This window comes from Lynx rufus, unplaced genomic scaffold, assembly GCF_022079265.1.
Source record: "Lynx rufus isolate CCGP_SWC_20201006 ecotype Redwood Valley unplaced genomic scaffold, mLynRuf1.p SCAF_3, whole genome shotgun sequence".
In the NCBI taxonomy this organism is placed as follows: Eukaryota; Metazoa; Chordata; class Mammalia; order Carnivora; family Felidae; genus Lynx; species Lynx rufus.
In genome coordinates, this window is record NW_025814845.1 from 76,383,585 (window position 1) to 76,398,622 (window position 15,038).

The 15,038-nt window shown below is 38.9% G+C and overlaps 1 protein-coding gene across 1 annotated transcript in view; it reads left to right on the forward strand.

The window, feature by feature from the left end:
• The first annotated feature begins 256 nt into the window (after positions 1–256).
• The window catches only part of BMPR1B (bone morphogenetic protein receptor type 1B), a 43,949-nt gene continuing 29,167 nt past the window's right edge, over positions 257–15,038 (forward strand). Inside the window, exons 1-3 of the mRNA XM_047091629.1 lie at positions 257–414; positions 9,653–9,755; positions 10,537–10,639. Of these exons, the coding sequence (XP_046947585.1) occupies positions 272–414; positions 9,653–9,755; positions 10,537–10,639 (349 nt within the window). The 5' untranslated portion in view covers positions 257–271. The remainder of the gene's footprint in view (positions 415–9,652; positions 9,756–10,536; positions 10,640–15,038) is intronic.

Sequence of the window (15,038 nt, forward strand, 5' to 3'; positions counted from 1 at the left end):
CAAAGACGACTATTCTAATTTAATGTGTAGGATGCTATCTTGAAAGGGTTATGAGAATTTCTGTATTTTATATGAGACATATATAATTGTAATAATTATATGATTTCTAATGTCGAAATCATTAAAACATGTTTTATGTTTAAATCTGTAAGTATCATAAATAGTGAATATTTTGTTTAATCTCATTGTTCTTTGGATAGCAGACTTTGGTCTATCCCACAGATACTTAAACTCTTATTCTTTCTTCTTTTCAGCAAACTTACTTGATAAGATGCTTTTGCGAAGTTCAGGAAAGTTAAATGTGGGCACCAAGAAAGAGGATGGTGAGAGTACAGCCCCCACCCCTCGTCCAAAGATCTTGCGTTGCAAATGTCACCACCATTGTCCAGAAGACTCAGTCAACAATATTTGCAGGTTGGTCATAGAAATTATTTAAATGTAGTTTTAATGGAGAGTCATACTTTTTAAACTACAGAATTGTAGGCTGGTGTTTTCTAAGAACACATTTTGAGGAATAGTGCCTGACTCCATTAACTTACAGGGCAGTGCCTGTGTTTAGAAAAAAATATTAAATTGCATCTTGACCCGAAATGGTGTTCTGGGATTCTTCTCCCTTGCTGCAAACATCACATATGCACATAAACATAGAGCATAGATCCCAGGCTTGGGACAAGTGTCAAGCAGCAAAAGCCAATTGTTTGCCTTCAAAAGACCTTGTCCCCCAAATAAATTCAATAGCAGAGGGTGTCAACTGTCTGATGATTTTTCTTTAACCATTCATCATGTCAGTGGTGGTTGGTCTTATGGAAAGAACACCTGCGTCATTAGGAATATTCACAGACTCTGGGAAGCAGTATAGTGATAGAGCTTACATGAGTCTACCAGATGTCAGGAAAGACATTGTCAGAGTATTGGAGAACTAAACTCCTTAGTGGATAATCATGTTTGTAACAAAACCTTATTTGGAACTGGACTCCAGCTTTGTCTTTCTTACGCATCCTTATGCAGCCACATCCATTTTTCCAGACACCATAGCCTGCATTTACACCCCTTGTGAGGACAACAGTGGGTGGAGAGGCATAGCCTAATGAGGCCAGAATGCCCAGGGAGATGTGGCAGAGTAATCAGACAAGTACCGATCTCAAGAGTTAAAATGCCAGAGAAGCAGAATATCCCTTGAGAAGGGTAATGGACCAAATGGGAAAATGGACTTCTAGGTTTGAAGTCCAGGCAGAATATCTAAGTAATCATTTGGGGCCTCATTACCCAGGAAAGAACATGAAGATGAGCTGGATGCTTTTTTTTTCTTCCTGAGGAAGAAAGTGTATCCTGAGATACGCAGCTCAAGAAGTATCTACTAACTGAATGACAGAGAGGAAAGTTGGGTATGCTCATAAATATATATCTCCTTTAATTATCAGAACAACTCAGCATGGTAGGGGATGCTTATTTCTTACCATTAGGTATAAAGAATTCAGGACCCAGGGAGGTCTGTTAACTTGGCTCTTATACGATAGGACAAACTTGGATTACCGAGTCTTGTGCCATGATAAAATGATTCCAGAGCTCAGACAGTATTTCCTGGGAAACACTACCTCTTTGTAGTAAGTGGAAAAAGTATCAGGAAAATGTCAGAGTTTTCTGAAGAAAAGAAAATTATTAGGAGAAAACATATTAGGAGGATACTTTACTATTTTGCCTGGGTCTGTAGTAATTAAGAGTAAATCTGTGTGTGTCATTGGAGATATAGTTCTGGTGATTATATGGGCAGGCTTTCCACAATTATCCCAACTTTAAATATTTTGTCCTATTTTCCTTATACATCAATGAAGTGTCCTAAGTTGATCTGGAAGAAAGTTCATTTGGAAGACTTCTTCCAGATTCTCTGTGTGGGAAGGAGCAACTTGGCATGTTCGAAGAAGACTGGTTTTCCTAAAGTGCAGGGAGCAGAAGGAGGTGTGGCAGTAGTTGAGTGTGGACCCTGGAGAGATTACCCATGGCCTGGTCGGCTCTATTAAGGATGTTCGTCTTATTCCTGGGAGCATTGGGAAGCCATTGAGGGGGATTTGTTTAAGCAGGTGTGGCAGTGGGTATTGATGTGGATTTAGGAAGGGCAGTTCATGTGAGAGAGAATGATCTTGGACTAGGTTGGTGCTGGTGCAAGAATGAGGTACATGTGTTGGGGAAATATTTAGAAGGAAAGTTTTATGTTGATGGATTGGATCTAGGAAGGGGCCCAGAGAGGCTTCACCAGTCTGGATGTACATTTATATACACGGTGTAGGCTTGTAATGAAAGAGGACAGAGGGAAATAATCAAGTTCTAATCTGGACATGCTGAGTTTAAGGTTTTTGATAGCTACAAAATGGAGACATCAGAGAGTAGGCCATGGGATATGGATTTGGAGTGAAGATAGGGTTTGGGGAGAGTCTAGAGTGAGTGAGTAGAATGTGAGGCAGTTTTTGCTGTGAAATAAGTGAGCTCAGAATCATAGTAACTTACAACTAAAGACATTTGTCTTTTCATTCCTGGGTCTACAAATGGGCTGCAGCTGTGCTGGGACCTGCTGGGTTAGGTGGACTTGGCATTGGGCTGCTGCTTCAGTTCCTGCCTGCTCTACATGTTTGTTCATCCTTCTTGGACCAGAAGCTAACCAGAGCATATTCTTTTTCACTTGACTGTGAGGGAGCAACCTCTTAAAACTTCTTCTTGTCCTCTAACATTCCATTTACCAAATCAAGTGACACAGTCAAGCTCAATGTCAGAGAGAAGCTATGGGTAGAGTGGAGCATGAAGAATTGAGTACGGTAATAAAACAATCTGATCGAACAGAGTAGGACTGAGCCCTGAGATGTTTAATGGTTGGGTCAAGGAGGCTCTTCCCACAAGATCCAGAATGAACATGAAACAGTGAGTATGGTGTCATTGAAGCCAAGTTTACCGAGGGAGGAAGTAAGGTCAGCCATGTTAGAAGCTGTCAGAGGTCAAGAGGGTAAGAACTAAAACATGGAGGTCAGATTTATTGACCTTGATAACTGCAGTTTAGAAATACTCATTCCAAAGTCCTGAATTCTTGACCAGCAGCCAACCCCTGAACTGGATCTCAGAGGAGCGAATATTCACTCTTGGGCAAAATGCACATCCTTTTTGCTAACAGGATGTTAACTCCAGTTGAGTCTCCTGTGAACTGAGATCAATCATGTGAATCACAGGGGCTGCTTTTATTCCTGAGTCCTAAGACCTAGAATAAATTCGGGCCTCCATTCCTATAAGCCCACTATCTACTCTTTGACTTCCAAATCAGTACTTCTCACACTACCTCTGGTGAAAGATGCTCCCCACCCAACCCCATAAGTTGCACTGGTATTTTTCTAGAGTACAATAAAAATGAATTACTAGAAAAATAAATACAAAAATATTGCATGCTCAATTTTTTCCTATTTTTCTGTTATTTGGATTCAAGAGAGCTAAATGTATTACTCTGCAAGTTTCCATTTCCGTATTAACCTCCTCACAGACCAGTAGCAAGCAGTTTGCTGACCTGGAAGGGAACATACTTGGGGTAATATTGCATTAAATCTTGCACTCCTAGGTAAAGGAGTTCTAAAGACAAGGATATGCTTTCTTGAGCTTAGATAAGGGCTTGCCAAAACTGTGTGGCCTGAGGTCTTGTAGGCAGTTCTTAGTCAATTTGGGTATCCTAGGGAGGTCTCCTGCTCATTACCACTCCCATATTCCTGGACAGAATAATCTAAAAAGTGGCCCGGATCAGAAGTATATCATACTTAAAAGAGATTTGGAAATCCCACCTAATAATTCAGAAAATATGTGTTAAGTTTAGAGGATTTTTAATCTCTCTGTGAGTAGCATCAATCACGTTACCCGCCAAACACTAAGGCCAGAGTCATTCTTGGCCTTGATTCCCATCATGTGTGGGTGTGTCTACTTCCAAAATCCATGCCCTTTCCATTGCTTCACAGCATACATGTTAGAGGATGTTGTGCAAATAAGCTAAATAAAGTATTAGAACCTTTTTTTATATCCATAACTCAAGAAGTGAAGCTGTTATTTTATCTCCCTCAAGATAATACCTATCTTCTAAATATCTTTCCAGCTGTTATGGTACATTGTTAATCCTTCTCATTCCATTTCCAGATTTATTCCCGGGATCTTAGATAATCACTGTATGCCTTGAATGCTTCAAAGTCTCCTGGAATAACTCTTTTTTACATGACTTTCACCCTGCAAAAGTTTTGTATCATTTTGCAGCCTTGTTTGTCTGTTTTTTTCTCTATATAATCTGATCCTGCTTTACACATCCTTTCTTGTTTTACCTGTCTTTGCCTCTGATAGTCATTTTTGTTACTACTTACCACCTCTCTCAAGTTCATCCAGGTGTTCACACAAGTGTATCCATTTGTAAAAGTTATTTTTCACTCTTTTTCAGAGATGATTTTAAAGACTTCACCATAGTTAAATACTATTTATTAGGTTTGACCGAGAATTCTGCCTGGACAGTTTTCAGGGTTTACAGGTGTAGTAAGTAATTGGATGTTTGCACAAAGGATGTGCAAATGACACCAGGCTGCCTAAATGAGGAATTAGATAAGACCCAACCGTGCCTTGAGGAGTCACAAGGGGAAGAAGGGAAAGGTTAGGGGCTTGTGAGCCTTTTTATAAAGTTTGCATCAACCCAGGACTTTCAGACCTCTTGCTGAATGTGATGGTGTGAGTTTTCTGACAGGCGCCCCTGACCTAAGATCTCAGAGTGTTTAAAGTGCAAGTTGTTCTCGTTTGTTTATACATCTTCCATTGCATCCAGTTTATTCCACCATTGCTCAGACCATCTGAATACTGAGTTTTATGATCTTTAAAAAAATTTTCAGTAGAAGATGTGAGTTAAAACCATCACACTTAGGAGAATACGTTCTTCCTTAGAATTTATAATTTAGTTGGAAAAGGCAATGATTTCAGATGCACTTATGAAGATTTTTATAAGGAATAACTCTGCTTTTGTGCTTCTTAGTCATAAATGAGACTGTTAAATGGGCCCATTTGTTGTTGGAGTTAATGGAAAATGAATAGCTCAGAGCTCTTTAAACTTCTACATAGAGAACTGTTGATGATTTTAAAGCAGAGAAGGAAAATGTAAGATTTATCAGGAAGTGCTGTACAGAATTGTTTAGAGTCCAGAGGGAGGGGATGGGCAGGCCTGCTGGAAGGCAATCAGACAAATCTAAGTGAGAGACAAAGAGCATCTGCACAGGTGAGAATATACAAATGCTCGATTCATACAAAAATAGAGGCAAATTCAGAAGATCTTGTACCTCCTAGAAGAAAATAAACAAAATGCCAAATCACTCGTTATGGCTGCTAGAGAAGGATGTAAGATCGTTACACATCCTTTTGTTTTTAAAAATTTTTTAAGTTTATTTATTTTGAGAGGGAGGGAGAAAGAGTGCACGTACGAGTGAGCAGGGAAGGGGCAGAGAGAAAAGGAGAGAGAGAATCCCAAGCAGGCTGTGCATAGTCAGCACAGAGCTTGATGCGGGGCTTGAACTCAAGAACTGTGAGATCATGACCTGAGCTGAAACTGAGTCGAACACTAATGGACTGAGCCACACAGGTGCCCCGATAGTTACCCATTTCTGAAGATAAAGTAAAAGTCATTTCTCACATTGCAACTTTATCATTAATGTAACTTCACCTTTCTCCAGTTCAGTGACATCTCGGAGGAAAAATCATAGCAGGGGGCCAGTAGTAGCCATATATATTTTACCCTTTATCCCTTACTACTATGGGAATCCATCTGTCTAAGGTGGTAAGGAAAAAACATATAAACTTTAGGATTCCATTACTTTGATAATTACCACCGTTCAACATCCTTCTTTGCTTTTTTTCCCAATTCAGTAGGAAACACTTCTAGCTTTTGATTTCTGTCTTTACTGCTAGAATTTGAATCACTTGGCTTCACCTAGGATTGTGGCATTCATAGACTATGAGCTCCTTCAAAGCAAAGGCTACATCTTCCTCACCCTGAGTTCTGGACATCTAACTCTGCCTGGATCATCGTACGCTCAATAAATGTTTGTCAAGTGAACTACTGTTAACAAAGTTGTAAGCAGCTTTCAGCTGTTCTAATTAACTAAAATTTGCATGATTTAAATAGCCGCTCTAAAATTTGTATGTATCTTTGAGTTTATCTGTGACAGAAAACTTTGAAAACTTCTCTTTATTCTCATGAATGTGAAATAGGTATTTTAGAAGATGGAATGTTCTCAAGGACTGATTTAAAATGGACTAAAACCAACAGTCTTTCTAATCAATTCTAACTGAAACTTAAAAGAAATTTAGGAATTCTAGTATTTCTCCCATACTGACATAAAATTGGCATAAATATTGGAGCACCTGCATGGCTCAGTCAGTTGAGCATCCCAACTCTTGATTTCGGCTCAGGTCATGATCCCCAGGGTCATGGAATCGAGTCCCACATTGAGCTCCATGCTGAGTGTGGAGCCTGTTTAAGATTCTCTCTCTCTCTCTCTCTCTCTCTCTCTCTCTCTCTCTCTCTCCCTCCCTCCCTCCCTCCCTCCCTCCCTTCCTCCCTCTTTTCCTCCCCTGTCCCTCTCTTCCACTCATAATCTCTCTCTCTCTTTCACTCTCCCTCTGCCTATCTCTCCCACTCGTGCTCTCTCTCTCTCCCTCAAATTAAAAAAAATGGCATAAATATGGAGAAGCAGTCAGTATTGACAACTGATCGCCTTTGTACGCAGCTGTTCTATTTTGTTCATTGCTCGTCTTTACCTATAACACAGGGGCAGCATTTTTAAAATATTACATCAATGGTCTTTTTTAAAAATTTTCTTTAATGTTTATTTATTTTTGAGAGGGATAGAATGTGAGTGGGGGAGGGGCAGAGAAACAGGGAGACACAGAATCTGAAGCAGGCTCCAGGCTGTGAGCTGTCAGCACAGAGCCTAATGTAAGGCTCAAACCCATGGACCACACGATCATGAACTGAGCCGAAGTCGGAAGCTCAGCTGACTGAGCCACCCAGGAGCCTTTTTGTTAAATTCATAATCATTACTGTAACTAAATGATTCATCCTATATCCCTGTATACATCTCAGTACTTTCAGTTTTGTTTAAAATTATTCCTACTTTTGTTTTCTTCATGAGTCTTCATTTCTTCTTAAACACTGTGGGAATGATGAGATAATAATAATCAGTATACAACCTTTAAAAATTAAGCCTAAACATGGCAGCCAGACAGCAGAATGTTCAAGTAAGCCCGTGGGAGGACTTAATTGCCTTTTGTGACATTCTGCAGCCCTCTCTCAGCAGAGGGAGTTGAACAGCTTTGACTTTGGAACATAGCTTTGTTTACGTTTGTGTTTGCTCAAGAATTGAAAGTTCTCAAGTGATTCTGAAGTTTCTGTAATTGTACTGCTCATTTCCAGTTAGTGTTCCTAACTAGCTGGTAATGTCAATGGGAAGCTTATAAATTTTGCTTTGTTGCAGATAATTATGCACTTGAAATGGTTCTCTAACCTTTTTGCTTGTCTTCCAACTAAATATTTGATTTCTATCTGAATTTATGACTTAGGGGACACTGACTTTTCTCCAGGGTTTCTCTCCTTCTCCACACCCTGTTTATATTTTTAGTTCTACTCTCTTGCAGACAAGGGAGTATATTTTTAAAGCTTGAATTTACTTTCCCTGATGTTTCTTTACATTTCCCAGGACATTGTAAGAATAACTTGCCACAGCTTAACCAGCATTTCTTATTCTTTTTTTTTTTTTATTCTGATGAGTGCCTTTTCATATATTCAGATTTTGAGTAAGGGGAAGTCATAAATAAGGAGAGGTTTTTTTTGTTTAGATTTAACATATTGTATCACTCTTTCTAGCCCTGTGAATTCCTAATGTCAGAAAATTAAGATGACTTTATTTGTGATAATTCCTGAATTTTACTTATGATGAGAAAACTAAGTCACACATATGATCTAAATGGGAAGGAAAGGAATAAAAAAATCATCTGGGTATTGTTTGCTCATATTGCTTACATTTCTAAGGGACAGCTCTTTTATTTATTGCCTTCAGTGATTACATGCTTTAGATTTTCATAGCAATTTCAGCAAATTGGCTAAAAAGCCCCAAAGAATTGAGAGCAAGGGTTGTTCAGAGGCAGAGTCTGTATTCCACAATAATTTTCATGCATTTGACCTTAGTCTAACAAAGAGATTTACCATCAGCCCTTCCTAGCCATTCATTAGTATATTTGAACTTTGCTGTGCTAGTTCTTATAAACTGAAGTATTTTGGATCACGAGGGTTATAAACCAAGTAAACAGTTCTAAGGGTGTTGATGATAACTGAAGGGCTAATGTACGGCAGAATGCTGCTACCGCTAATATAGAATAGACAAATCCACAAATCATGGCTAATGCTGTGCTCAGAGCATTCTTCCTGTGACCTTTCAGGACTACACTGCCATATCTGTCTTGGGCGCTGAGCAAGCATATGTATGAGAAAAAGATGGAGATATACTTTAGTACTTCATTTCTAAACACACGCAATAGTGGTTGATGACATATATTAGGAGTCACCCTAACTTGTGAAGACAGTAAAGTCTGTTTGTAAATAGTTCTGTGTATAATAGTTCTTGTTTTTCAGATTTGGTCCCAGGAGAGGATAGTGGAAAACGTGTGGGGATAAAGCAAGAGGTCCTTGATGCAAGGCCTGATTCTGTTACTGTTTGTTCTGCAACCTTGTACAAGTTTATTAAACTCTCTACCTTTAATTTCCTCATCTGTAAATAGAAATAGTATTATTTTCCATTGTTGTTGAGAGGATTGCATGAGGTAGAATAAGTGAACGTTCTCTTTAATGTAGAAAACCACACAGAAATTTAGTTTTTGTTTCTTTGCTTTCCATGGTCTTGTTAACAGCCCTTCTTTCTGTTGTCCACCCTCACCGTACCCCCGATGTAAGCCCCACCTGCTTACAACAAAGCCTGATGTTTCTCATGACAGATCAGTCCCAAAGCAGAGGGACCCAGTGGCACAGTCTTAATCACCTTGGTTATGTTGTGCTGATCCTAGCTTCTACCTGTCTTTCTTTTGGTGCCTTAGTGAGAGACAAGTTTGTTTCATTTGGCGCAAATAGAACGAGCATAAATGTTCACCTGCATGGGGTCAAACCTCTGCCTTGCCTCTCACTGTCTGTAAGGCCTTTGAGAAATTGCTCAAGCTCTCTGAGCCTCAATTCCTTCATATAGAAGGTGAGAAAAATAGTTGTGTTTTTGGATTTGTGGAGGCGATGGAGGACCAAAATGAGTGTGTAGTAATTGGGGTATATGGTTACTAATAGTATATGTTATATGGCAAGTTTATTTCCTTCTTTCTCACAAGTTTCTAGACAGAGAAGATATTACCTAATGTTTTATGACTATTAAATCCAGTTTCATAAAAGAAAGTTTTGGAATTTTCTTAACAGGTTGTAACTTGTAATGATCATTGACTTTCTCCTTGTGTGTAGTAAAACAAATGATTAACATGTTCCTTTCCTTTTCCCCTAGACACACACACACACACACACACACACACACACACACACACACACATACACTTACTTTGCCTGTTTGGTCTTCAGCACAGATGGATATTGTTTCACAATGATAGAAGAAGATGATTCTGGGATGCCTGTGGTCACTTCTGGATGCCTAGGACTAGAAGGCTCAGATTTTCAGTGCCGGGTAAGGAAGATCACATGCTTCTGCCTTGTAACTTTCATTGCTAGCTTTCAAACAGTTAGGTTTCAAGCTATATAAAAGAATTGTTTTTCTTGCCCACCCTGTTTTTAGTAAGTTGGAAAATAATCTGAAAATTGTCTCATTGGGCCAATCCTCCTTTCGTTGCAGAAGCAAGTATTATTTTTATTTTTGCTGTTAGCTTCTTGCTTAATGACTCTTTAGATCATCCCGCTCAGATTCCAGTTTAGTTAACTGCATTAATGCAAGCCATCTTCCTCAGTTTATAACTATGCACCCTGGTTATTACAAATGTAGTAGTAGTTTTGTTGAAATGCAAAAGCCGCAGTAAGATAATATTTGGAAATTTGAGAGAAATTTTCTAATATAAAAAAACATTTTCAGAATGTTTCAGGAAAATTATCAGAATTTTAAGTGAATTCCCTGAATGGTGTTAGTATCTCAAGTTTTAGATTATGTGACTTTGAGGGGGTGCCTGGGTGGCTCAGTTGGTTAAGTTAAGCGTCTGACTCTTGATTTCGGCTCAGGTCATGATCTCACAGTTTGTGGGTTCGAGCCCTGTTTCAGGCTCTGTGCTGACAGTGTGGAGCCTGCTTGGTATTCTCTGTCTTCCTCTCTCTCTGCCCCTCCCCTGCTCGAGCTATCTGTCTCTGTCTGTCTGTCTCTCTTTCTCTCAAAATAAATAAATAAGCTAAAAAAAATTTTAGATTATGTGACTTTGAAATTTAGGGGAACCCCACTCATAGCTGTTTGGGCTCAACTTTAGGACACCCCCATTCCTCATCAGAGAAGATCCATTGAGTGCTGCACAGAGCGGAACGAGTGTAACAAAGACCTGCACCCTACGCTGCCTCCACTGAAGAGTAGAGGTAAGGAGAAGAAAGCTTTGGGGCTGGAAGAGCTTTAGCCACAAAGGAAATAAAGACGAGAATTACTCTGCCTTTCCTAAATTAAGGTACCTGATCATTTTCCACTGCTGGGGCAGGGGACCAAGGCAAGATGACGTAATTCAAAGACATGGGCAAGTAGTTCTTGGAAAAGTAGTTGTATGGGGCTTCATGCTTGAGAATCTCGTTTCTTTCACTTGTCCCCACTTCCCTGTGAAATCTAGGGGTTCCAGAGCTTGCAGTGTGTTTTAGAAGCATAGAGGAGGGAGACAGGGTTTTATGCTTACCTTGAAGTGTTAATCAGAAGTTATACTTCACTCGAAAACTGCCATTAGGCTAACATGCATTAAAAAAATAAAAGATTGAATTGGATTATTTGCTGGATAATTTCCTTTTATCTGTACTAGAGCAGCTAGTTTTTAGCCAAATCATATATCAATATATTGATAGAATGGAGGAGATATCTAGAAAATTTAATTTCAAAACTTCTACATTTAAGTGTCGCTCGTTGCAAAAGACAAATACTGAAACTGGAAGGGCTTTTTGTTAAAAACTGCTCCCATGTTTCCTTTCTCCTCTTTACTCTCACCGCAAAATAGATAATTGGAATTGTCACCGTGTCCTAAAGCCTAAGTCTTATATCAGTGGTTTAAAATGATTTCTCATGATTGATTTTACTTCTTGAGAAAATCTTCCTAACAAAATATACTGACATTTCATGGCTTTGATGATAACATTTTGTAACGCTTGTTTCTGCTAAAGCCTAGAAAGCTTTAAAGGATTATTCATAATCATTCACATAAAACATTCACAGACAGATTTTTTTTATATAGATTGCCAGTCAACATGCTAGGTGTTAGGGATACAGAAATGGATGAAGAAAATTCTTGCTCTCAAGACGTGCACACTGGCCTGTGAGAGAGAAATATGTAAATAATTAAATTGTATTCAGTCAGGAATGTTTTAGTGGAGTCAGATTGTAAAGTGTATTAAGGACACAAACAAGTGAGTGGTTTACTGTGGGGTGGGAGGATGTCAAAAGACCTTCATAGAAGTGACACTTGAACAAGACTGTAAGGATGAATAGGAGATCACTGGATGGATAAGACAGGAATAAAAATTTAAAAAATATTATAATGGCTAACATGGGCCAGGCATGTTCAGTATCACATTATTTAACCCAGTTGAGTCCCACAACAATCCTGTGAGGTACTTAGACTTACTCCTTGTGTAAAGATAAGGACATTGCAGCACAGAGGGGTCACCTAACTTTCCCAAGGTTGCACCGCCTGTTAGGAGCAGTGACTAAATAGAGGCAGTAGTAAACACATTGTTTTGGTTTGTAATGCTTGAGAAGCATTTGCAAAATGCAGGCATAGCAAACAATGTGGTTGGTTGGAGAAAATCTCATAATTAAGTTTTCTAAAGCTTTGTTATTGAAAATAGGTCTGTAGATCAGCTCATCAGTGTCAGTCAGAACTCATTATGCGTGTGGAATCTCTGACCCCACCCCAGACTACAAAATGTATTTTTTAACAATATTCCTCAAATGATTTGTATGCACATTAAACTTTGGGTAATACTTTTGGTAGAAAAAGCACCGCTTGTGTCTCAGCATGCCTTTGACAACACCTTCAAAGAGAAGTCTGCTGATATCAAATTGTGGTCAAGTTCTAAATGTTTGCTTTCTGGTTTTTGTAGCTATTTCCTTGTGAACCAGTTGCAGAAAGTTGGCAGTCTATAGACAACATTTTGAATAGCCCTGGTATAGAGGCTTATGTACTGGGGACAAGGGAGGGAGGAGGGTGAGAAATGGCTGGAAATGAAGGCAGTGGTGCTAGATTTTAGAATCTCTTCCCCCAAGGAGAAAAGGCTTTTCACATGCAAGTGGAAGCAATGTGTCTTAGAACTTGCAATAGGTTTAGGAAAATTCCAACCCTTCTATTGCTGAAAGGGCTGCAGTGCATGTATCGTCCTGTAGATGGAGCCAGATTCTAGTTAGCACTAGGCAGATGAGGGAATTTTCTCTGAGGAGGCTGAGACTTTTAAAAATAGTGGAATAAATCTCTAGAGAACTGAGTGAAACGGCTTTGAGTAGAAAGGCAGCAGCACTGAGAAGACAAATCCTTGTTTTAGAGCAGAATGGGAAAGAGGATTCAGGAATGGTTGGTGCATAATACTGAAAATTATGTAAAGTGATAGGCTTGTGTGGAGTTTATTGCTTTGAAATTTGAGGATCCCCGGTAGTACGTAGGTGAGTTCTGGGCAGATTCCATCTTACCCTTCTGGTGCAGTCATTTTGGGGTCTAGTAAAAGTCACTGTAGGTAGTGGTCTGAGAGCACTAGCATTTGTAACATAGCTATGCCATAGAGCTGCTGCCTTTTTTTTTTTTTTTTTTTTTTAACCTCCACCATACACTGGCCATGGCCAGTGGTTTAAAAGAAGAGTGGGATGGGACAGGTTCTGAGTGGACACATCCCCCGGGTCCTGGAGACTCATTGCTTAATGGGAAGGGTCATGGTTGGAGGGAGCCAGAGTAGGACCCTTGAAAGCTCAGAGCCCAGGCTGATTTTCTGGCCTAAGAGCCATGGAAATCATCCTCATGATTGTGATATTTGCTAATGAGAATGGAACACTTACTTTGGCTCTTTTCTAAGTACTTTACATATACATAACTACTGAATCCATATATAGTAGATTTATTATTAATCTTTATGTCAAATTGCTAGAAAGCAGAGGCTATGTTATCAAAAGACTAGAAGGCTAAAATATCGAGCTGACCATTTTCGTTGTTGTTGTTCTTGCTTCTTATATAACTGCTCTTCCAAAAAAGTTAAATGATTAACCTCATCGCAAAAGACCTGTATTACTGGGTGCTACGTAATAACAAGCTTAGGCAAGGTTTTGTTATTAGAGATTAGAGAAGTACTGAGCATAGGGGTAAAAACCTACAAATAAATTGTCCTTATTAAAAACAAACAAGAAAATCTTTTCTACCTATCCAGAGGTTTCTCAGGCTCTTTTTTTTAAAACTTAGATACATTCAGCAGGATATTAGAGATACATAATCCCATGCAATAATATTTATCAATGTTTATTTATGTCCTCGAAATTTTATTTGTCATCTTCTCTTTCAAAAAGGAAGATGAAGGACAGCCAGAATACAGCTAAATTCTTTAATGAATGCTGGGTTTCCTTTTGCTTTGTTTATTCCCTTTCAGCCCCAGAAAAGCAGAACACCCCAGGATAACATTCTTTCTCTGGAAGGAGGAAATACGGGAAGTAACTAGATCAAATGCAGCACCTGTATCATAAACACTAAAATATGATCTGGGAAGCCCAGTAACACTGCAGCTGGTGCTAAGGGTAGGAAGAGATGTCTGTTTTGATGGAGAGGCTTAAAGGGAGAGGTCGTGGTGCCCTGCTGTCTGGCTCCCTGTCTGCAGAATTGGTGATCAGGGCACCAGGATGCTGAGAGGAATGATGTGTGTCCAGACTCACAGCATCAGATGGTTTGACCAAGATATTGGGAGTAAAATGCTCTCTTGCAATTGTGTGAAGGCAGGAGAAATTGATGAGGTTTTTACCCTTACTCCAAATTACTTACTATAGTTACTTATGTTTTAATTCCTTTAAATGAGCACTTAAAGAAGTGAATGGTGTTGAAATGAGCAGAAGCTGTTCCTTTTTTAAATGGGATCCTTTAATTTTGCTTCTATAAAATCAAAGTTATATAATTTTTTGAAATAGATATGTTCATGTGTCTAAATATAGTAATTCCTCATATATACTACATGTATACTTCATAGAAAATGTCTCAGAAATAACATTCTGTTTTGACATATGGTAATCTCAATGTAGTTTAAGTCAAATTATACTACACAATTTTCAGAGTTAAAATTTATCGTATTTCTTTTCTTAGTTAACAAATATATTCTGAGAAGTTTACAGATTTGTTTTAAAATGCTATTGCTGGGGCACCTGGGTGGCTCAGTTTGTTAAGTGTCAGCTTCAACTTAAGTCATGATCTCATGGTTCCTGGGTCCTGCATCAGGCTCTGTGCTGACAGCTCAGAACCTGGAACCTGCTTCAGATTCTGTGTCTTCCTCTCTCTCTGTCCTCCTCTACTTACACTCTGTCTCCCCCCCCTCTCTCTCTCAAAAATAAATAAACATTGAAAAAAAACTTAAAAAAAAAGCTATTGCATAGGTTAGATACTGCCAATTACAAATCAAAGTCTGTAGGTAACAGATATTTAACCAATGGAACATCTCCTTTGTTCTCCACATCACAGATAGATTGAATATATAATAGTGTCAAGAATGCAAAGATGAGTTCCAGAATTTTCCTTCTAATACATATATTATGCCCGTGGCAGTA